This window comes from Biomphalaria glabrata, chromosome 8, assembly GCF_947242115.1.
Source record: "Biomphalaria glabrata chromosome 8, xgBioGlab47.1, whole genome shotgun sequence".
Lineage (NCBI taxonomy): Eukaryota > Metazoa > Mollusca > Gastropoda > Planorbidae > Biomphalaria > Biomphalaria glabrata.
The window spans coordinates 27,790,130-27,815,153 of record NC_074718.1 but is presented as its reverse complement, the minus strand read 5'-3'; the positions used below and the strand labels follow the sequence as shown (position 1 = coordinate 27,815,153).

General features: G+C 39.8%; 2 protein-coding genes across 7 annotated transcripts in view; both read right to left on the bottom strand.

Moving 5' to 3' along the window:
• Positions 1–14,035, bottom strand: part of LOC106056660 (zeta-sarcoglycan-like) — a 41,596-nt gene extending 27,561 nt beyond the window's left edge. Inside the window, exons 1-2 of one of the 5 annotated variants that reach the window (XM_056038401.1) lie at positions 13,775–14,034; positions 13,366–13,560 (exon numbers count right to left, since the gene is read on the bottom strand). The gene's annotated coding sequence lies outside the window, so the exon portion shown is untranslated. Of the gene's footprint in view, positions 1–2,570; positions 2,657–13,365; positions 13,561–13,774 lie in introns of those variants that run through there. The other 4 variants (XM_056038400.1, XM_056038402.1, XM_056038404.1 and 1 more) reach the window with 4 other exon arrangements.
• A 2,204-nt stretch (positions 14,036–16,239) lies between these two features.
• LOC106056662 (ATP-dependent 6-phosphofructokinase-like) overlaps positions 16,240–25,024 on the bottom strand; it is a 31,086-nt gene continuing 22,301 nt past the window's right edge. For both annotated transcript variants that reach the window (XM_056039580.1, XM_056039581.1), the window contains 6 exons: positions 24,374–24,539; positions 22,811–22,918; positions 21,708–21,831; positions 19,946–20,114; positions 19,288–19,414; positions 16,240–17,284 (listed from right to left, as the gene is read on the bottom strand). In XM_056039580.1, coding sequence (XP_055895555.1) covers positions 17,138–17,284; positions 19,288–19,414; positions 19,946–20,114; positions 21,708–21,831; positions 22,811–22,918; positions 24,374–24,539 — 841 coding nt within the window. In that variant the 3' untranslated portion in view covers positions 16,240–17,137. The remainder of the gene's footprint in view (positions 17,285–19,287; positions 19,415–19,945; positions 20,115–21,707; positions 21,832–22,810; positions 22,919–24,373; positions 24,540–25,024) is intronic.

The following is a 25,024-nucleotide window of genomic DNA, read 5'->3' as shown; positions in this document are numbered from 1 at the left end:
AACTTCCCTTATCAATACGTCTGTATAGAACGTCCCTTATCAATACGTCTGTATAGAACTTCCCTTATCAATACGTCTGTATAGAACGTCCCTTATCAATACGTCTGTATAGAACTTCCCTTATCAATACGTCTGTATAGAACTTCCCTTATCAATACGTCTGTATAGAACTTCCCTTATCAATACGTCTGTATAGAACTTCCCTTATCAATACGTCTGTATAGAACTTCCCTTATCAATACGTCTGTATAGAACTTCCCTTATCAATACGTCTGTATAGAACTTCCCTTATCAATACGTCTGTATAGAACTTCCCTTATCAATACGTCTGTATAGAACTTCCCTTATCAATACGTCTGTATAGAACTTCCCTTATCAATACGTCTGTATAGAACTTCCCTTATCAATACGTCTGTATAGAACTTCCCTTATCAATACGTCTGTATAGAACTTCCCTTATCAATACGTCTGTATAGAACTTCCCTTATCAATACGTCTGTATAGAACTTCCCTTATAAATACGTCTGTATAGAACTTCCCTTATCAATACGTCTGTATAGAACTTCCCTTATCAATACGTCTGTATAGAACTTCCCTTATCAATACGTCTGTACACCGGATACACCAAAAGCTTGTAAAAAAAAATGGATTTGCCTCCATGTAGAAAATATCCAATATGTTAGTGTTCTATAAATATCTATTTAAAAGGTTCGCCTTTTTTACTACAGAAGAGAATATAACACAAGTTTATCAGTGAAAAGGTAAGGGAGCGCTACGGGCTTCCCATGGTGTAAAGCCGGCCCTTGTACAAATACTTCTGAAGCAGGAAGCCCAGAGGTGTCAAAAAGGGAGCAACAAATAACACTGGTGGCCCATTGTTTCAAATATACAAGGAAACCTTGAAGAAACTGAAGATAAAATTTCGTATAAAAAAAATATGTGTACAAAGCAATATGGCATAGCTAAGTTTATTTTCTACATCACCTTCAGTGTTTTTTTTTCTTCTTCCCCATTTCCTCCAAATGCACACACCCCCCAATTCACCCCCTTCCCCTAGCACACCCCCTTCAACACAAAGTGGGTGTGCACTTACTTAACGTAGGCATAAATAACAGCTCGCCTCTCCTACCAAATACCTAAGCTACCCACCCTGTGGAATTAGTGAGGAGACGCCCCGAGAGAAAAAGAGCAGAAAAGTGTGTGTAAATGTGCTCGTGTGTGTGTGTGTAAAAGACAGAGAGCAGGCAAACCCGCACACATTGAGCAGTACGCTCCCCCCGCTCGTTTCAATCGTTCTTTCCTGTCTTACCAGCGTGGCCAAGATAAACATCCATTCTCTCTATCCGAAGGCTTACGGAGTGAGGAGGAAGGCGGGGTAAGATGGATGAAGATGAGCTGTTTTTTTTTTAATTCAATGTAAAAAAAAAAGGGTGTGTGTGGGGAGGTATGTGATAGTGTTCTAGATTTTCAGTACAGTACCGTAGCTAATATTCTGACTTCTTTAGTAATACGTATGTAAATTAATTGGTCTTGAAATCAACATTTCCTATACAAAAATATATGTTACTAAAGAATCTATAAAGGGGGGGACGGGAGAACTTCATTCATAGAAATAGTAAATAAAGTGCCGCCCAGCCGTGACCTTCGTTTTGGTAAAGAAATGCGAAAAGTGTAAGTTTGTTCTACTGTTATTTTACGCGTGCGTATTCAAGAGCTTGTGCTGTGGAACGGGCAGCTGCTTTGCTACGATCACTGTGATCCACTTCAGTTGGTTCAAGTCCTATTAGATGCATGTGTTCTACTTCCATACAAAATTGAGTGTAAGCGGCGAGGCTTCTTCATGCTGCTTTGTCGACACGACCTTTTTTTTTCTTTCTTCGGAACAAGCTCCTGATATTTATAAAAAACAATTCAAAAATAAAGACTCATAAACAAAGACTCAAAAGTTAACTTAAGCCTATTTTATGTTTTTTGTTAGTCTCTTGTTTGTTTGTTTGTCTGTTTTATAGCCGAAGAAGACCTCGTGGCCCAAACGTCCTTTGTTTTACTTGATCCGACAGGGTTACAAATACGCATGTTTATTGTATTTTATGTGACATTTATAAAGAACGTTTATAAATTCTGCCAGTATTAAAAGTGTCCTACTAGAGATAAGGCAAGAGAGTCTCGTAGTATGAGACATTCAATAATGTGTCTGAAATGTTGACAACAATATATTTACTGAGAAGGAGAGAGAGAGAGAGAAAGCTTAATGAGTAAACATATATTGTTCTGTAAAGATCCTTACAAATATATGTCCCTACAAGCCCATCCTCACATTCCCTTGTTACACTTGACATTGAATTATAATTCATTGCTAATAGTAATCAGATGGATTAATAAATTTAAATTTCATGGTCTTACAAATATACAGTAACAAACCGAAAGTCAAACAGACACAATTTAGACCTGCTACGATCACTGTAAGGTTGGTTTACACTTACTGTAAGGTTGGTTTACAGATAACAGGTCAACTACTCACACTAGTTCAACTCTACACAACATGTAAGTCTTGTATGCACATTACAAACCTGTTTTACACAGTAAGGTCCTAGCGGACAAACTATAAACTAGATGTACAGACCTAGAAACTTACTACACACTCTCTTAAGTCAACTACACAGACACAAGAAGCCTGCTTCACACACCTGATTCATGGTTTAACAAGTGACAGGGGAGAGAAGAGTTGGACTAATTACTTATCAGTTATTGGCCTTTACCTTCCAGAACTAGCCATGGTCCAGGAGTTTGGGGGGAGGACTACAAATCGAGGACACGTGTGCGGTTAAAGATTAGCTCGGGAATCCCGTGACTAATTAAAACTCGGATCATAATTACCTGTGTGAAACTAACGAAGTTATTTTTCTGACACCAGAGTGAAGATAATTATAGACCTCTTCATCTATCTGTCTCTTTCTCTCTCCCTCTGTCTATCTATCTGTCTGTCCGTCTCTCTCTCTCTCTCATTTGTTGTGTTAACATTTTTTTCTTAATAACTTTAATCGTAAAATATAGAGACTTTCTTTACAATCAAATCATACTCACAAGGGTGCCCCTTTGCTGTGTCCTTAAGGTTTAAATCTAAACCCACTAGCTACTTATTTCTTGAGGTTTGCACGATATAGAAACATGGGGTGACCAACAGTTGTCGGCCATGGGGGTCATGTAAATATCGAACACACTTGTCACTGGCCCCAAAGTGTCGAGTAACAAACTAAACTCTTCGAATTCACCATGCACTGTAAGCAGACATTTCAGCCAACCGTGCCGTGGCTGAGTGGTAAAACAGATGGCCTCCGAACCGGGGGTCCCTGGTTCGAATCCTGGTGAAGACTGGGATTTTTAATTTCGGAACCTTTGGGCGACTTCTGAGTCCACCCAGTTTTAATGGGTACCTGGCACTAGTTGGGGAAAAGTAAAGGCGGTTTGTCGTTGTGCTGGCCACATGACACCCTCGTTAACCATGGGCCACAGAAACTGACGCCCTATAGATCGCAAGGTCTGAAAGGGGAACTTTTCTTTATTTACTGTACTAACAACACGGCCTCACTGGCAGTGTCGCTGGGTATAGTTTGGGCACTACACTACAATAATGAAAATGGAATGTGGTAAAGTATTCATGTTACAATCTTTTACTGAGTACACATGTAATAAAAGGAATTAAATGTAGAGTGAATTCAAGTGGTAAATCATATCCAATGACGAGGCCTACCCAATGAGAACACGAAAACCCAAGGTTTGAGAACCCCTTCGCGGTTTACTTTAAAATAGGTTTAGGCAGAATGAGATAGCTGAGAGATATCTAGTCTAAATTTAACAGGCTATCATGTTCGCTTCAAGGTAATACATAAACCTGCTGCCAGGAGGGACGCCAATCTACACATTTAGTGTGTCTATAGGGCAGTCTACACTTTCTTCTTCACAAACTTTAAAAAAGGGCGTGTCTTCGATATACCGAGAAACTTGCAGAGACAATAGTCACACTGTTTCAACGAACTTTCCTAGAGCAGTAAGATTCATAACAACCGAATAGAGTTGCACCTTTAGTAAAATCATTAACTTTCAAGACATTTCAGGATAGAAGACTTACAAATAAAGTAACAATTATACATAAAACACTAGACACTAGACCTTAATCTTCAAATACAAAAACAAAGCTTAACATAATACTTAGACACAAAGATAAAGGTACATTTCTTATTCCATAACCTAGGACAAATTTGTAAAAAAAATAAATAAAAAGAAAATATCAGAATCATCAAGGAAAAACTTCTTGGCAGAGGTTAAGTCATTGAATAGCATGCATGATTAGATTGAGCTAGGGACACTCACAGGACATACTCGCATTCAGTTTTGAAGTAACGTCCCTAATTTACAAGATAAGAAGATAAGATTTTTAATGTAAGAGGTGAGAATCAAAAGGGTGGGTGGACTGAGCATGGACACAAGAGACGTGCACACAATCATTTCAATGATGCAAACCTCCTTGACTTCCCAAATAACAAGTAAACTACGTAGACACGACAAAATCGTTCACAGACATTTCGTTCACTGACAAATCTTTCACTTTTATTCCTTCACCCGACAATTCGTTCACCCAACGATTCGTTCATCAGACAATTTGTTCACCACCTATTCGTTCACCGGACATATCGTTCATCGACATTCACAGACAACTTGTCCAACGACAGTTAGTAAGCGACAAATCGTTCACACGACAAATCGTTCACACGACAAATCGTTCACTGACAATGTGTTCACTGGCGTCCTAAAGATTCCAAAGTTCCAAATTCCAATCTACATCGAGGATTTGAGCCCGAAACCTCTCGGTTCGGAAGTCAAGCGCTTTACCACTTTACCTGACTACCCAAGAGATGGAGCATATTTACAAGTTTCTGATGGAGCTCAGAAACAAATATAGATGGATGCAGGTCTCTGTTACGATATACACTGGTAATAGATAATAAATCTAGCGTGAAGTTAACTTCACTCTACCCCTAACTTCCTGTCAGTCTCTAAGACTGCGATATTTGTTTAACATCACAATTCAACCACTAAAGTAGGCCATTCTATAAGACAGTGTGAGTGACGAAATTGTTGGCCTCCTTCAGTCGTAGAACGACTATGATTCATCTTCTTCAGAAGAACACTTCTTTATGTGCAAATATGAGAAATACTAAAGGACTAATAATCTTGTAACGGTAAAGCAAATACACAAAAAATGCAGTAATCCAAGAAAAAATAAATTTATAATTTTTTTTTTATAAAAAGCAGCAATAGCAAATTTAATCAATCAACTATCTCTAACCACTCACAAACCCTTTTTTTTTCAAACAACAAAATCATAACATTCACCCCATCCTCATTGATACAAGGAAATAATATGTTCAATCTCGGATCAAGTTGAGACTATACACATCTAATCATTGTTACTAACAAAATAAAAAAATAAAAAATTAAATCAATTTGTTAAATAGTGGTAATTAGTTACTTTTTTTAAATTGAAAAAGGGAAATAAATCTTACATTATTAAGACTTATGACCGCAAGTGTGGAGTTATTTCATACAGACAGACCTATTTGTAAAAGTATTTTTACTCATTTTCAAGCGTGAAACCAATTCACTCTGCATGTCTGTCTGGTACACATTGTGTACACGTTAGTTCTCCCACTCTCCATCAAGTTGAAACTTTACACAATAATTCATTGTCGAGACAACAAGTGAATCAATCGAAACATTTATGGCGGTTGGGGAGCACGGCGAGCAGGGTTCAAACCCCGGACCACCAAGTCAAAAGCCAGAGCGAAGGTCACACGCTCATTCAGCCATCCAGGGCCAGGCAGCCATCAACCAAACACTTTTCTTTTGTAAATATAATTAAATAAATAACATTCTTAGACTTTACTTTTTTATAATGTATGACTTGTTCTGTGTTATAGTTTATATGTATGTGTGATAAGATAAAAATAGTATTTCAACAGAACTTCAGAAATAACATTTTATTTGCACCAAAAATTTTTTTAGAGCGCTTTAAAACGTAAATACATTTACTTTGTGTTAATGTTGGTGATTAACACTAGTATATTTAATGAGACTTCAATGCAATTATTTTTCATGCCCAGATAAGAAGCCTATAATATTGTTACGACCCTATTGGCGGCGCAAAAGGGTTAACTATAGGCTCAGCTGACACACCCGTGAATCACTCAGGTCAGCGGGGCCATGGACAAGGGACAGTACTACGATGACAAATATGACCAATGTTATGGTCATGTGATCGAAAGCCTGCGGTACGAGTGACACAGTGTGTAAGAAAGCGGCAGTTCAAGACCGGAGAGCGTTGAGACCAGGACTGTTAGTTGGCCATGAAGTCGGTCCTTGTGGAGTCCTCAAGTGTTATGTACGAGTCTAGGAAGAAATAGAGACAGTAGAGTTGTATACGGTGATGTACAGTTTAACATTCGTAGTAGCTTATTGTGTTGCCAATTGTGTCGTATTGGCTGTCTTCTACTTATTCACTCATTATTAAAGTACCAGATTATTGTGGAGCTCTTGTTGGCAGGTTCTTGATGTGTTGATGTGTTGTGTTGTGTTTAGCAGTGTTTATAGAAGGCCGGAGTAGAAGAGAATCGTAACACTGGTGTCAGAAGTGGGATCTGAATCGTTTCGGATAAGAACGGATCCGCTATGGCTACTATGAAAACGTTAGACCAACTCCGTGTGAAGGAACTGAAGGAAGAGCTCCGTGATCGAGGCCTGAAGACGAGCGGCAACAAAGAAACCTTACAAGCACGCCTTCGGGAAGAACTGGTGAAGGAAAAAGAAGATCCGGACACATATCTTTTTGAGGTCGAACCGGACTTGCTGGAACAGATCAATTACAAGATAGATGCCATGGACACCAAGATAGACACGATGGACTCGGGAATCAAAACGGAGTTATTGGCAATGAACCAACGCATACATGCTGTGGAGGAGAGAATCACCAACATTGACGAGCAGATGAATCAGAGGGTCGACGCAGTGGAGAAGGCCATCGACGAAATGAAGATACAAGTCCAACGCAAGCACACAAATGTACCAGAAGCAGATATGACGTCATTTGTACCTGAAGTCTCCGGGAAAATGAAGCCCCCCGTATTTGATGGTTCCGTGTCCTGGTCAGTATACAAGAAGCAATTTGACGCAGCAGCCAAAGTTAACAAATGGATCAGTGAGGAGGAGAAAGCAACAGCCCTTGTGTTATCCCTAAGAGGAAAAGCCTCCGAATTGCTACAGTCTCTACCGAACCAGCAAGACTTCGCCGCCCTAGTCCAGGCTATGGAACTCCGATACGGGGATGAACATCTGCAAGAAGTATATCGTGTGCAACTAAAGACCAGACAACAGCGCCCCGATGAAACACTACAGGAACTAGAGACAGACATTGAACGCCTCGCACATCTGGCCTACCCAACCGCCGCACAAGATTTTCTGGAAGTCATTATTACAGACGCTTTCATTGATGCCCTTCGAGACCCCGAGTTAAAGAAAGCCACCAGAGTTAGTGGTAAACGTAAGGCCAGTGAAGCCCTCGTATATGCTCTCTCATATGAAGCCGCCAAAGACGCATCAGGGAGCACTCATCAAGGCCGAAGGTTAGAAGTCAAAGAGGAAGAATTTACACAACTTGTGAGAAGGGTGACAGAGGCAATAGATGAACGACGAACAAACCAAGTACCAGAAAGTCAACCTAGGGTTCCTGTACGATGCTGGAATTGTGGTGAACTCGGTCATATACAAAGAAGCTGCACTAGAAGATTTGCGCAAACTGGAACCCATTACAGATTAGAAAGGTATGCACGACCAAATTCTCGGGGCTACCAGGGAAAGAAACTAGCACGCGCCGGCTTCAAGGGGCGGAACCCGGCGACACAGAGAATGAGAGCCCTTGCAACCATCATCCCGGTCGCCGTGCTAGGGCAAAGTAAGAGTCTAAAGGTCATCGGGAAAATTGGATGTCAAAACTATCACTTCCTCCTTGATACTGGTGCCTCACGATCAGTCATCCGGACGGATAAAGTGGACAATAGCAAGAAAACGCCAGTTAGGGCCTACTCGTTGAAAACAGCCAGTGGAGAACTGATGCCCATAAAAGGCCTGATCGACATAACAGTCGAGATCGGAAATCAGTCATTCAAACACGAATTCCTGATTGCTGACGTCACAGATGACTGCATAATAGGACTCGACTTCATGCTGAAATATGGCTTTTCTTTGAATATCGGCGGAGGCACTTTACAATGTGGGGACCTCGAAGTACCCTTGCTTGGCGACGAGAATGAAGAAGATGGCCGAGTCAGAAGGGTTACGTTGGTGGAAAATACAACCTTGCCTGCTAAGTCGGAAATGATCATTTGGGGGAAGATTGAGGACGACTATCCCACGACAAAAACCGCGCTGGTAGAAAGCTTGAACACCAACTATAACGGGATAGCAGTAGGAAAGACACTAGTCACGATTGGGAAAGACCAAAAGGTACCCGTAAGAATTATGAACCTCGGCACAGAGGAGAAAAATTTACGGGAAGGAAGCCTCATCGCTGGTTGCCATGCTCTAGAGATGATAAGAAACTGCAGCAGTGAAAATCCCGACGGAATACTCAAGCCCAGTGAACCCCAGGTTACTAGACTTCTGGCAGAAGCCAAAACGATCTTGTCAAAAGAACAGTACACCAAAGCAGAACGATTCCTAAGAGAGTTCTCTGACATATTGCCATCTGATGAAATGGACGTTGGGCGAACAAACCTGATCCAGCATCGAATAGACACAGGAAACACTAGGCCCATCCGACAGCAACCACGTCGCCTGCCGCTAGCAAAACATCAAGAAGCTATGGACATGATAGAACGAATGAGGCAGCAAGGGGTTGTTGAACCATCCAACAGTCCGTGGTGTTCACCCATAGTCTTGGTAAAGAAGAAAGATGGATCCACTCGATTTTGTGTCGACTATAGATTACTAAATGACGCCACACACAAGGACAGCTATCCGCTTCCTAGGATTGACGACACATTGGACACACTTGCTGGGTCACAGATCTTTTCCACCCTTGACCTAAAGAGCGGTTACTGGCAAGTGGGACTACACCCCGAGGACAGAGATAAAACAGCCTTCTCTGCTGGTAATGGTCTCTGGCAATTCACCGTGATGCCTTTTGGCCTCTGTAACGCCCCAGCCACCTTTGAAAGACTAATGGAGCATGTGCTAAGAGGACTCAACTGGACCACGTGTCTTGTTTACTTAGATGACATTATCGTCATAGGCAGAACCTTCGAGGAACATATTGCAAACCTGAAGGAAGTGTTTGAACGAATTAGAAACGCTGGAATGAAATTGAATCCAAAGAAGTGCTCCTTGTTCAGAAGGACTGTCAAGTACCTTGGGCACATCGTGTCAAAGGAGGGAGTCAGCACAGACCCGGATAAAGTTGAAGCCGTAAATGGATGGCCGATCCCCGCTAATATCCAGGAGTTAAGAAGCTTTCTTGGACTCTGCACGTATTACAGACGTTTTGTGCCTAATTTCTCTAGCCTCTGTAGTGCCCTTCATCAATTGACAGAACCGAAGCGGCCGTTTATTTGGACAACGGAATGTCATGAGGCCTTTGAGAGACTTAAAAAGGCTCTTGTTTCATCGCCCATTCTGGCCTACCCGATACCAGCAGAGACGTTCGTACTTGACACTGATGCGAGCAATACCGGAATAGGTGCTGTCTTATCCCAAAAGGTAGATGGAACTGAGAGAGTCATAGCGTACTTTAGTCGGAGCTTGTCCAAAGCCGAGAGAAACTACTGTGTCACAAGACGTGAGCTACTGGCAGTTGTGGATGCCATACAACATTTTCACAAATACTTATATGGGCAAAAATTTATCATTAGGACAGACCACGCTGCTCTACAATGGCTGTTGTCATTTAAAAGTCCGGAAGGACAAGTCGCCAGGTGGATTGAACGTTTGCAAACCTATGACTTCGAGACACAACACCGAAAAGGACAAACTCACCAGAATGCTGACGCGCTGTCTCGACGACCTTGCAGAATGGAATGTAAACACTGCAGCAAGGTTGAAGAAAAGGAAGTTATCGTTGATTGTCGACATCTTGGGGTACAAGCTTCCGGGTCATGGTCCGACGAAAGAATCCGAGAAGACCAGTTAAAAGATGAGGACCTGGCTCCCATTCTGCTTATGAAGGAAGACGGACAAAGACCAGAATGGCATCACCTTTCTGATAAAGGAGCTGCTACCAAGGCATATTGGGCACAATGGGACTCACTGGCAATCGACAATGGAGTTCTCAAGAGGGTCTGGGAAACGGCAGATGGGACATGCAATCGCTTACAGCTGTTGTTGCCTAAAGTGAGAGTTGCTGAGGTGCTGCAAGAAATCCATAATAATTCCAGTGGGTCACATTTAGGTGTCAACAAGACCTTTGAAAAAGTACGCCAGCGGTTTTACTGGTTCGGCTACCGGGATGATGTAGAAGAATGGTGCCGAAGATGCGACGTATGTTCGGCAGCAAAGGGCCCGCACAGGAGAACGAGGGGACGTATGCAGCAATACAACGTCGGTAACCCCTTTGAAAGAATAGCGCTCGATGTAGCCGGACCATTTCCTGAATCCCAGAGAGGAAACAAGTACGTTCTAGTAGTGATAGACTATTTTACTAAGTGGCCTGAAGCGTATGCGATACCAAACCAAGAAGCCACCACCATAGCGGAAACACTTGTGGAGAATTGGATTAGCCGATTCGGTCCTCCCAGGGAGTTACACTCCGACCAAGGTCGAAACTTCGAATCCAAGATCTTTCAAGAGATGTGCCAGGTACTCGGCATCGAAAAGACACGCACAACCCCTCTTCACCCCCAGTCAGATGGAATGGTGGAACGATTTAACCGAACATTGGAACAACATCTGTCGAAAGTCGTCGATGAACGTCAAGAGGACTGGGACACCTATATCCCAATGTTCCTTATGGCATATAGAGGATCGATTCACAGCACCACCGGTTACACTCCAGCAAAGATGTTGTTCGGCCGAGAGCTGCAACTACCTTGTGACTTGCTATTCGGGATCCCGGGAGATGTGCCAGCCTCTTCGACAGACTATGTCGCAAATCTCCGAAAACGGATGGAGAAAACTCACGCTCTAGCCCGCAGAAACATCAAGATCAACAGTGACCAGATGAAGACAAGGTACGACAAACGGGCCAATGCCGCTGGGTTTCATGAGAACGATCTGGTGTGGCTGTACAACCCACAAAGACGAAAAGGCAAGTCCCCAAAGCTTCAAACAGACTGGGAAGGACCCTACCGCGTGATAAAAAGAATCAACGATGTCGTGTATCGAATACAGAAGAGCCCAAGATCCAAACTGAAGGTCGTCCACATCGACAGACTCAACAAGTACCATGGTGAAGCTGGATCTGCCCGGGACGGACAGATCTAAGGTGGTGGCACAGATGGGGGTAGTGGCGTGTGTAGTCAGCCGTCGCTTTTGCTGCAGAAATGAGCGCCTCCGTCAGCCAGACAGAACCAGACAACGTTGTGTCTTACATCAAGCCTGTAGCTGGGGACATTAAAGACATCTGTCAATCTGTCAGTGCTGATGAGAGGGACCCGAATCCTGATGGCTGCACTCAGATGTTTGGCGAGAACTTTGTGTGTCGAGCTTTGCAGGGAGAACGCCAACTCCAAGAAACCCATCGGCAAGGTCTGCACCCAACAGACGTTTGTCCAGCTGACGAGACCTGGTGATGGTCAAGTAAGTGAACTGGAGCCTGATGCTGAAGATGAGGGTCCTTCGCAAGTAGAGTGCTGCCAACTTGCTCCGCTAGTTTGCCCTCCGGACAAGCCTGAAGATGATGTGTGCCACTATCTCTCCTCCTGTGGACCTGACACCCATTCCCAAAAACCCGTCTCTTGAAAACCCTATGAAACAACCTGATAGGCCAGCGATCTTGGTGACCCCAGTCCTGACATCCTATCCCTCCCCGTGTGTTAAGTGGCTGCCCTCAGAAGTGAGCGACCGAAGAAGGCGACGTTTGCTCAGTCCAAAGTGCATGGCGATGCAACCACGACGTCAGTGCAGCCAGGTGAAGGTCACCTGGAGTAGGAGAAAGAGACATACGCCGAATACAACGCAGATGGCTCCATCGAGATGGCAATATAAGCCCATTGTCGCCCCCACCGATAGACCTCCTCCTGCATCGATTCACCTCCACTGCCCATGTCGTGTGATAGATTTTGTCCGGGACGGACAAATCTGAGAAGGGGGCAGTGTTACGACCCTATTTGCGGCGCAAAAGGGTTAACTATAGGCTCAGCTGACACACCCGTGAATCACTCAGGTCAGCGGGGCCATGGACAAGGGACAGTACTACGATGACAAATATGACCAATGTTATGGTCATGTGATCGAAAGCCTGCGGTACGAGTGACACAGTGTGTAAGAAAGCGGCAGTTCAAGACCGGAGAGCGTTGAGACCAGGACTGTTAGTTGGCCATGAAGTCGGTCCTTGTGGAGTCCTCAAGTGTTATGTACGAGTCTAGGAAGAAATAGAGACAGTAGAGTTGTATACGGTGATGTACAGTTTAACATTCGTAGTAGCTTATTGTGTTGCCAATTGTGTCGTATTGGTTGTCTTCTACTTATTCACTCATTATTAAAGTACCAGATTATTGTGGAGCTCTTGTTGGCAGGTTCTTGATGTGTTGATGTGTTGTGTTGTGTTTAGCAGTGTTTATAGAAGGCCGGAGTAGAAGAGAATCGTAACAATATTATTATGCCTACATTGAGTGGCGTAGCTAGGGTGGAGGGGGAGGGGGTACAAATTCGAAAGTCCCACCGGGCCCCAACTGAATGTCCTAAATTTTTTAAAAGTATATATTGGATATTACGCCACTGCCATGTAATCTTGCTATTCACATGGAGACAAAAATACTAGACAGCATTGATCTAGATGATGTTATAGATGACCTGTTGCTGCACAGAAAGCAGGAAGTGAGGCCACCTATATGAGTTGAGATTTGTGACGTGTACATTATCTCGACAATAAACAAGGGAATTAGTCATTAAACGATTCTTGATTATTTTTTATTATTTTCCTTATACACTGCAGCAAGTGGAATTTAGACTTACAAATGTATTAAGCTCATCTCTTGTCATAATGTCAAAATGCAGGGGCCCCTAATAAGGTCAAGCACCCCCCACCCCCCACCCGAACGCCATATACCTAGCTACGCCACGGCCTATATTTCAAAGTTGTTTCTAGAATCTTTCTCTCACCTTGACTGCGATACACAAACGTCAATGCTGCAGTCACTCTCTAAAGGCTTGGAATGTTGCGCTGGGGATCGCAAGGCAATAACACATCCTTCCTATTTACATCCAAATACCCCCAGCCTCTAGTCTATCCCAAAATTGTGGGTTTTCACTCCATGGAAATCTGTTGACGTTTCTATCTGCGAATATATGTTAGACCTGTGAAACAATACTTTTAGTTCGTATTCTGAGATAAAAACACGTTTCTTGTTCTCTATAAGAGGACAAACACATAACCCACACTCTTGGGGATATGGTTTTTAATTGTGGCACTAGCCAGGAAAGCAATACAACTATAAACATATCACATTTTTTTATAGACTACAAGGAAAGACCAGATGATCTTGCTCTACACGTCATAAGTAGTACTTACGCGTAATTTGAAAGCAACAGTAAGATGATTTTTATATTATCATTGCCTATAGGGCAGCACTATACACTTTTACAATTCAAAGTAGTAGTATATCCCATGAAAGATGATACATCCAAGTGTTTAGAACATATATTGTGAAGCTCATCTATAAAGCGATTAGAACACTTTTATTTGTGCCTTTAAGAAAGACACTTTTTATCTGCTTCCGGAAAACTTTTCAGGCGGTAATACGGAGCAGACGAGCGTACTTACCTCACGGGTAAAAAAAAAAATAGAAGAGAAAAAAAAAAGAGTAGGGGAAATGGAAACGTAAGGTTAATTTAACCTCAGCTCCTCTCTCGCCCTCTTTCACTTATTTCACCCTCTCACCTTTCTCCCCCCCCCCCCCTCTCTCTCTCTCTTTTCATATCCCGCTCTTCCTCAACTCTTTCTTCTTGCCCTCTTCGTTCGCTCTCTATTTGCCCACACACACATACTGATAGTATTACACACACAGGAAGCCAAGGGGAAAAGGAAATGGAGGAAACGAAGGCTCCAGAGGTGGAGGAGGAGGAGGGGCTGCAGTTAGGGAGAACAAAAAATGCTCAGAGGAGAAATCCTGCGATGGGTGATGGGTATTTAGCCCAGATGTGTGCACCAGCGGAGTGACTATGATGAAACAAGGCACACTAACTTAGTCCAGCTTTGAACACATCCCTTTGGTTTTAAACGCATATCTACAGTATACAAAAGTTACTAAAACTTTTTAAACACTAGTTTTATAATACCTCTATTCAGAAGTTCTATTAGTCACTCTAGATTTGTTTTTCTTCAACTTATAACTTCTCTCCTGATTTGAACAGTTATTCCTCTTCTATTCTTATTGAGAATAGTCCTGATTGAATTCTTATTTGTAATCAGATACTAGATCTTTAAATCTAGTTAATCGAGCCAGAGATGATACATATCATAATCAATCATTGAACCTTTTTTTTTTTAATTTTATTATTAGATCAAACGTTCCAAGTTGTTTTTTTTTTTAACTTCCTAGAGGGAGACAGTGTAGATAAAGATGAATGGATTATAACAACGAGTCAGACTTTGTATTCATCACAGATGCCACCAGAAAGCTCAGGCCACAGCCAGCTATTTAGGATTGAGTCAGCTGTGCTCACCTCACTGATCGATCTTCAAGTAATTATTCAATTGTAAATCGCCTACAAATAAATAAACGATTTCTTCAAATTCGAAGCTAGATTCAATTTTTTCGTTTCGTTTAAGTGACAAATTCAACAAGTTCACATTTTTATTTTCATAAATCTCGACCACTACTTTGCTTCATCTACTTCTACCTGTGTGAGTACATTATAAGATCATTGGAAGCCAGGGTCCAGTGGGAGATTTAGTTGGGGCCCCGCAGGATGAGTGTTGTTTAGAGCTGTGCACAAAATAAAAGTCTGACTTGCAACTTATAGTGTTCACAATATGCCAATGACAATATGTTATAATTGGGAAAATGACATTAATTTTCCTACAAGATCCTATAACAGAAAAACCCTTGAGCAGCATCTACACCCCAGACCCTACACCCGTTTAAGGCAGGCACTTACTGTTTCTAAATATTTGTCAGTACTTAACAATCTTATTGTAACCGTCTGAACTAAATTGGCCATGTTGAAATAATAAATGTTGAAGATTATTAACAACGTTGTGCAAATTTGTCTATCTGTACATCTGTTCCACACCAAGTCTATCTGTACATCTGTTCAAAACCAAGTATATCTGTACATCTGTTCCACACCAAGTCTATCTGTACATCTGTTCAAAACCAAGTATATCTGTACATCTGTTCCACACCAAGTATATCTGTACATCTGTTCCACACCAAGTATATCTGTACATCTGTTCAAAGCCAAGTCTATCTGTACATCTGTTCAAAACCATGTCTATCTGTACATCTGTTCCACACCAAGTCTATCTGTACATCTGTTCAAAACCAAGTATATCTGTACATCTGTTCCACACCAAGTCTATCTGTACATCTGTTCAAAACCAAGTATATCTGTACATCTGTTCCACACCAAGTATATCTGTACATCTGTTCCACACCAAGTATATCTGTACATCTGTTCAAAGCCAAGTCTATCTGTACATCTGTTCAAAACCATGTCTATCTGTACATCTGTTCAAAACCAAGTATATCTGTACATCTGTTCAAAACCAAGTATATCTGTACATCTGTTCCACACCAAGTCTATCTGTACATCTGTTCAAAACCAAGTATATCTGTACATCTGTTCAAAACCAAGTATATCTGTACATCTGTTCAAAACCAAGTATATCTGTACATCTGTTCAAAACCAAGTATATCTGTACTAGTTGTTAACATTTGTTGTGCTCAAACTATAACAAGAATGCAAACAAAAAAAAAAAACAATTTATGATCAATTTTAATATGAAAAAAGAAATGATATGTTTTGTAGAACACACTTCTTTTTTTTTAATTATAAATTTTTCTTTTAAGCTTAAGTCATTCTTAGTTGGTTATTAAATAATCTAATTCAATAATATCTTATTAAATGGTATCTAATTCAATGATATGTAATACAATGATGCATAACTCACTCTTATTTAATTTAATCCTAACTAATTTAATCATATATAATTACATCTAATTCAATTATATCTAATTCAATCATATATTCTAATATCAAACACTTCAAACGCATACCAATCGGCTTTTGTTGCTTCCAAAAATCTGACACAGGAAATCTAAGGCTCTTTTTCCAAAACAATAAAGTCAGCACTATAAAATGTGGACACTAGTAAGAAGTAATAAGAGCCTTAATATTGATTTGGCAGTTTGCAGGTAACATATCACAACAATCAAGATACATGGAGCCATTTAAAGACGAAACATTGAAGACAATTTTCCTTAGAAATCTTTGTCTTATAATATATAAGATGTCACTCAAAAAAAGGATAAAGACAAGAGATAAAAGACAAGAGATAAAAGACAAGAGATAAAATTTAAGTAATGAAAGGTATTTGTTTCGTTTTTTACTTTATGGAGAATAAATTGTTACTAGAGACTCTGAAACAGTAACAACATCAGTGAATCACAATCATATTGCTGTAGTCATTGCCAAAATGAATAATAATATAATTTTATATAATTTTAGCGGATTCCAACAGAGTGTGCAGAACTGAATTGCCTTATCCAAAAATAAGACATTATTTAGAAATTAGTCTGAAAGTGTCTCCAGGTCAATGTATTTAAGAAACCTGCATTTTAAAAACATTTATCGAATTTCCTGTGAGTCATTGTCAGATCCAGCAGAGTTCCTTCTGGAATGGCCTATGGAGTGACCAATGAGTTGACCATTATCCATGGGAATGTTTGTGCTGCTCGTTCAGCATGTCGTACATGTTGGTGTCCTCCACGTCTGAGACGGCACTGGTGTCGTCTGATATCTCCAGTTCATACTCAACATCAAAGTGCTGCGCCATTACTCTGAGCAAAGGGCGTAACTGTCAAATGATAAACAGCGAAATCGTTTACAGAAATGTACAAGATCTTTAGATCTTTTTTTTATTGGCAAATGAAGGAATCCGGCATTCCATAGAACGGCCAAGGTATTCTCTACTAAAGACTGTCTGGCGAGTCTGGACATTTGGGAATTCAATTCTCTACTAAAGACTGTCTGGCGAGTCTGGACATTTGGGAATTCAATTCTCTACTAAAGACTGCCTGGCGAGTCTGGAAATTTGGGAATTCAATTCTCTATATCCATTTCTACCTAAAGGTCTGATGAAATGCTTGTGTCAGGAGAATTCTGATTAGTCTGTCTCTTCTGTCAACTCGGAAGGTGGAGGAATGCATTCGAGGTGTCATATGAGTTGGAAGTTGAGAAGTCATAGTTATTAGTGTCAAGATTTGTTTTTTGCTTTGTGAAGGGGGAGGGGGGGGGCTTTGGAACATAGTCTGTGATTTATTTGTTAGTGAAAAGAAAAAGAGAGTTTTTCATTTAACTTGCTACGGAGAGAGTTTTATTTTTTAAAAGGAAGATTTTTTGGCATTTCTGTAATTGGAAACCTTGGTTTATTATTATAGTTATCACTTTAGCGCCAAATGAGCCACATTATTCTAGTATAGAAATAAACTATTTGAAGTATTCCACCTGAGTTATCAAATCTATGGCATGGAAGTGGGAGACAGAAAATAAAAGACATCTACATGTAATAAAATACGTGACAACTTCGAGTACATTTTAATCACTTTCTATAGAATGCCTGGATTTAACACTTTGACAGTATCACCCATAATACAGGTCCACTTTATTTTTTCAATAATAAAAGACAAGAAATTTTTTTTAGCTTTCTAATTAACTATTTTTTTTAATTACAAATTACAATTCACTATGTACAATTATTTATCAAAAGACAAAAACACATATTGTATATGATAACTTGAGCTACATATTTGTGTGTCCTAGTGTTTACTCCATAATAACATTGACCTGAAAGATTGTTAAACCAATACAAAGAGAAACCTTGTTGATGTTCATAGTTTTCAGCGCACCAGCGCCATCGGTGTGCTTGTTGGATTGCGCAAGGAAACGGGAAAGTGGTCAGGCCTATACAAACCTGGAAGAGGTCAGTCATCAGTGAAGCTGAGGGTACTGCAATGACAAGGGAGCAGATGAAGATAGCTGCTCAGAACCGAGTTGGGTGGAGAGGTGTGGTTGCGGCCCTATGCTCCCCTGGGGCTCTCTGGAATACGTAAGTCATGGTGTGCTTATGTTGTGCTGTTTGACTAAAATCATTCTCATAGTTCATTGGTATTTGTTTAGGGGTTAGAGTTATTTAGGGGGCGCGGTGATGACTGGTTAAGCGCTTGGCTTCCGAGCCCGGGTTCCTGGGTTCGAATCTCGGTGAATACTTTGAATTTTGATATTTTTAGGGCTCCCATGAGTTCACTCAACTCTGAATACCTTATATTTTTAGTCAGGGAAAGTAAAGGGGGTTAGTCGTTGTGCTGACCACATGACACCCTGCTCGGTAACCGTTGGCCAAAGAAGCAGATGAATTTAACATCAAATGTCCTACTTTTTTATTAGGGTTATTGTGCCAGTCTCAATAACAAAACAATCTCGATAATTATAATTGAGTTTGTACATATAGATTAATACTCGTTCAAACTTCATGAAAAAGAGAATACTTCATATGTGGCACCAACAGTTATATCTATAGCAGGGTTTACATTAGGCACACAATTGAAGCAGGGTTTACATTAGGCACACAATTGAAGCAGCGTTTACATTAGGCACACCATTGAATTCGTTTCATCGATCAGACCACATCAATGCACGATTGTTTCAGTTTTGATAACCGGCTGGTCCGATAAGATCATAGGAATAGGAATTGTTTCTGTACTTTAGGAATCTGTTCGAATAAACGGCTGTTGGAATAAGTTGGATTAGCTGGATTCGACTGACACTAAAGCGTGTAAGTATGTAAAACTATCCGCTGACCTTCATCCACCAGTTAAACGTGGGGTTCTGTGTGCCGAAGTCGGTCTCGCAAATAAGTCTGGCTATCGTCTTGAACTTGATATTTCTCTTCGATACAGACAGTACAACTTTAGCATTGGGTCCAGGGCTGAAATAGACAAACACAGTGAGATAAATCAATGAAACAGGCAGAGACACTAAACGGCAGAAATCCACATTTACATTTATATCTATATATAATGTATCAGTTATTTCCATTTTTTGTTATTAAAAAAATAGTTAACCTATAACTAATTAATAAGTAATTGGTAAATCTTTAATTGATTCTTAATTTATTAGATTTAATAAATAGTTTTATAAAGTTTCAACTTGATCCGAGAATGAGTGCGGGAGAAATAACGTGTACAATTATATCAGGGGGGAAAACACATATATAGCCATAGCTCTGAATGCTGAAGGATTTATTTCCCTTGTTTGTACCAAAGAAAATAATTAATTACCTGTTGTTTATGAATTTATTGACTTATTGGTCGTTTTTTCAGTGATTTATGTTAAATAATTGTGTAAAGTTTTAAGTTAATTCGAGAATGAGGGTGGGAGAAATAACGTGTTCAAAATGTTTATCAGACAGACAGTGTTGATATTAGCTTTGTTGAAAAAGGTTGTCCCTGACACTCACTCGTATAGAATACCTTCAGGGCTGACCGGCACGTTGTCCACGTAGTTCAGCAGCCATTCTCCAGCACGGAAGCCATGGATTATGGCATTCTGTCTGTCCCAGACAGAGATGTGTCCACCTAACTGGACGTGACCCATGACCCCTTTCTTACAGGAGAACACGCCTTTTCCTAGAAATAAAAAAACAACTGGAGCATTAACTTTTAAAACAGTTTATTGTGAATATATTGGCAGGCGTGATGTCTGAGTAGCAAAGCACATGGCTTCCGAATTCTCCAGTTCAAATCTTGTACATGACGGAAATTTGCATTTTTGGCATTCTAGGACTCTCCTAAGTACACCAAACTCTAAAAGATCTAATATTTAGTTCCTCGTTGTGCTGACCACGTGAAACCATCCCTTGATGTCCGCCATTGAAACAGATCTGCCTTATAAATCGTGAGGTCTGAAAGGTGTACTTTACTTTTTATTTGTATATACAAGTAATAGAATGAGATATTTACTACTACGGTTCAGAATACTCTTATAATATTTTATTGCTTAATCCAGATTGCTCATTTTCTTAGCATCAAATTATTACGTTTGAGAGCACTAAAAAACAAAACAGAGACTGAGACGGAATAAGTTATAGTTGTACGATGATACTACGGTGGTCCAAACTAGTTATAATGAAAATAACAACAAAAATTTTTTTTTTAAATACTTAAAGCTCATATAAGGGAAAACGCACAATTCATATATTTCAATACTTTGTTTCATCTCCCTTTCCTATGTAAACGAAAATTAAATAGTTACGAGTTATTAATTAACTAATTGGTTCTTTTTTCATGTTATTAATTCATGTCCTGTCATGGACAAAAAGTGATTGTGTTGTTTCAAGTTAATTCCGAGAGATGGAAGTGGGAGAAACATGGTGTACATTAATCCCCCCAGATAGACAGTTGATAGATATAAGCGTTATAAAATAAATAAGTTTTGTTCCTTTCAAGGGACACTGCCCTTTAGATGTTCTTCCACGGAGTTTATGGCACACATTTATTACGAAAAGAAGAAAAGACATCGGACCCAGAAAAAAAGTTATTTTAACTTTATTTTGTTAAGTGCTTCCGCGGTGTCGAATGAAAACCAACCCAAATGGAGGTAACACTGAAAGAACTGCAGATAACACCGGCGAAAGGCCGAACAATCAATAGAGGTAGTCGACTCTTGTGTTGAAGATTAAACACGTTATATAATCATGAAGGGAACCGTCGAATGTCACCTACTTCTTGCCATTCATAAAATGCCCCTTAATGCTACGTTGTTATGAAAAACGTCTTGTTTGTGTCGACTCTTATTTCGTTCTGACTTTTTTAAAACTATCACGTCATCGTCGCTAAGTCCCGAAACAAATAATTAATTCCTAATCGTACCATATCAATTTATTGAGTTATGAATATGGATTATAGGAGAGAAAAAGATTTAATAAAAGTAAAGTTCCTAATTCATACCTTGCGATCTATAGGGCATCTGTTTCTAAGGCCAGGATTTACGAGATGGGTGTCATAAAACGATCGACCGCGTTTACTTTTCCAAACTAAGGCCATGTACCCATTAGAGTTGGGTGGACTCAGCGGTGCCCTAAAAATCCCGAAATTCAAAGTCCCAGTCTTCACCGGAGTTTGAACCCAGAATCCCAGTTTCGGTAGCCAAGCGCTTTGCCGCTCAGCCACAGTGCCCTTACTATATTGGGTACACGCCCTAAACAAAATTGGACATTTTACCTTCTTCTGCAAACAACTGACGGACAAAGTCGGTATTGTAGAACTCGCTTGAGTTTGTTCCAATCAATATCAGAGCACTGCGACATCCTGACTGTTGAATTTTTCGCTTCACGTGGTCAGCATCCTGGTCAGATGTGTAGATATCAGTTAGTAAGTGTGAATAAGTATTATAAGCTTAAGGTAACAGTGTCACGCATGATCGCGTACTAAGCTAACAGTTGAACGCTTTCGATTTTAAGCAAAAGAAAGAAACTAAAGATTTAAGGGAAAAAAAAGCAAGACAGAGCCTTGACAACATGAAGATATGCGAACAAACATGACTGCTCAAACAAACAAAATCTTATTCGAAGGATATAATTATGACAGTGATATTTTCGAAAATAGTATTAAACAATTGTAAATTAGCGCACGTTTCAGTCAGTCTGTTAGTTCGGTTTGTTTAGTTTGTGAAAAGCTCATTCATACTGTTTTATATTTTATATGATCTTTACTTTATTCTAAATGTGAATTAATTTGGGACCACTGATATACTATAACATACTAAACACAGTTTTGCACCAACCTCCTTCAAATAAATCTGTCACAGGATCAGACATTCTTATTGATGGTCAGAAACTAACCGACGTTAAAAAGCTTGTCTATCTGGGAAGCTCTACATCAGCAAACGCCAACCTAGATGATGAGGTGGACTTTCGTGTTGCTAGTGCAAGTGCTGCTTTTGGCAAACTTCAAGGACAAGTGTGGAAATGGAGATGACTCAGCACATTTACAAAACTGAAAGTCTACAGTACTGTAGTTCTCCCGTCAGTATTATATGCATCAGAGACCTGGACCTTATATTCCCGCCACACCAAAAAGTTTAACTCCTTCCACCTACCAATGCCACGTACGCGGCCTGCTTTTTAAAACCGGGGATATGACTTACAGTCATTTTTGAGTTCATAGGACATGAGCAATGTGCTCATCTCTGATCACGAAGGAGGAGCTATACTATAACATACACACACTATATTCACTCAAACATATATTTTTTGGACACATTATTTATTTTCTTAGACATCACCTATTATGCCAAACAAAACAAAGTATTCGAAGGAAATTACTTTCAAAAGATCATTCAGGGTGAATGGCTCCAAGCTAATGTAGGCAGCATCCGCCTCTGAGCAGACGGCAGCTAGAGTGGTCAGGTAACCTGCGTTCTCACACATAGTCTGGGCCAAAGAAAATTGACATTAGCAAGGCGGAAATGAAATAAGTTTGAAATGACATTTCAATAAACTCTCCAAGGTGAGACAACTTTGAATATGTTTCCTTAAACTCAGCTGCATCTTATAAAGCAGCGGTTCTAAACCTTTTAAGCTTGGCGACCCCTTTTTACTATCCCCCGCTCTGCCACGACCTCCCTCCCCTCCCCATACATACACAGCAATAGAATAATACACAAAATATAATCCATATTTTCGATGGTCTTAAGGCGACTCCTGACAAATCGTCAATCGACCCCCTCAAGGGGTCGCGACCCACAGGTTGAGAACCCCTGTTATAAAGGATTCAGCCCCTTGTTATGTGTGTGTTTCCAAGGTAATGATAAAGTTACGACTAGAAAAGGGGGTACTAGTATTTTTGGCGGTGTGGAATGATGAAATTTTGAACTGGTCTGTCATAATTTATGTTAGGATGTCACGTGAATGTTAGTTGAATGTTCTTGTGATTAGAGACGCTAGAGAGCGTAAATGTGTATTTATAGTTAGTTCGATTTTGTTCAAATTATTATTTCTCAAGTTGAATCTGTGTATATGGTTAATTAAATTTATATTGAGTTTTTCTTTTTTTTTTTTTACAAAAGAAATATTTTGACAATTTATTTAAAGTTCTACAATACCAACAAGCAAAATATAACTAAAATCCTTTTTTTTAAACAAAGGTTATCTAGAGGAAAGAACTGCAAAATCACTACCATCTATCAAAATACTACACGAACTAGCTCCCTTTTTCTTTAGAAAAAAAAGAATTAGTTACCACTAATTGATTAATTGGTTAATTTTTTTATTGATTTATATACTGACATCTAATCAAGCTGATTATTGAATGGGAAGTGAGGAAAAAAAACTTGTACAGAACATAAAAAGGAAGCTAAACTTTTCCCCTTTTTGATACAAATAATGATACAAATAATAACTGATAACCAATAATTAATAAACTAATTGATCAATTTTTTTATCGATTCATGTTTTGTTAGTTTCGATAAATAATTGTGCACATGTTCAATTTGACCTGACACATAGTTTGGTTTAAATTATGACGTAGTTATTCTTCAGAGTGTTCACTCGTCACTTTGACAAAGATTTTATTTCAGTTGTACTCTGTGTACTTGTCTTTGTTCATCTCGTGAACTTTGGGAAATCATTTTAATTGATTTGTTAGTAGATAGATATTGCAAATATCCTTTTTAATTAAGTGAAACTTTACAGCCGAAACATAAGTAACACGACTGTATAGAAAAATATTTAAATTTATAAATGAAGCAAAAACTGAACATTGCAATGGCTTGTTGTTTTCTTTGTTTTAATTAAGCGTATTGCTAGCATGTGATGAGGTGGGGAGCTGTAAGGGCCCAAAAAAAAACAACCCAGACTATTTGATAAGAAAAAAAGCCTAGGACCTACCTCTATGACGTAGACATAATTCTTGCTGGCATGGGCAACTCTAGTCATCTTGTCACAATAAGTGACGTACTCATTCAGAGCCGAATCACATCCCACGGTGATATCCGAACCAGGGACGTTGTTGAGAATACCGGTAGGCACCATGCACATTGGGATACCTAAGTTTCTGTGAATGTCCAGGAAGGGCGAAGTGACATATGGACATATAACAAGCTCGATAACATTGACTCTGATTCAAGCATTCCTTATTATAGCGCCACGGGTGCAATCGGTGTCTGTCATTTACAGAGCTTTGATGATTAAATCATTAAAAGCTTTAAAAAGGTCTAAATAATAATGCCTTCGCGATTATTATTATTATTATGATGGCAGAGCTGTTTCTTAAGATTATGATACCGTCACAATCCAGAGTTTGAGATGACTTTAAGGTCTTAATTTCTAGTCTCTGGTTCAAGTTTTAGTTTTACTGTACTTTATGTTTTGAGAAACTGACAACGGGTAAAAAGATGGTTTAGTTAAAAAATATTATTATCAACGAGTTCTCGTGAAGAGTGTTTATGTCGGGGGGGGGGGATATAAAATGTTTTGAGTATACCTATGCCAAGATAGTGGAAGGGAGCCTTTAAATGAGACTAGTTTTATGTTTTCTGA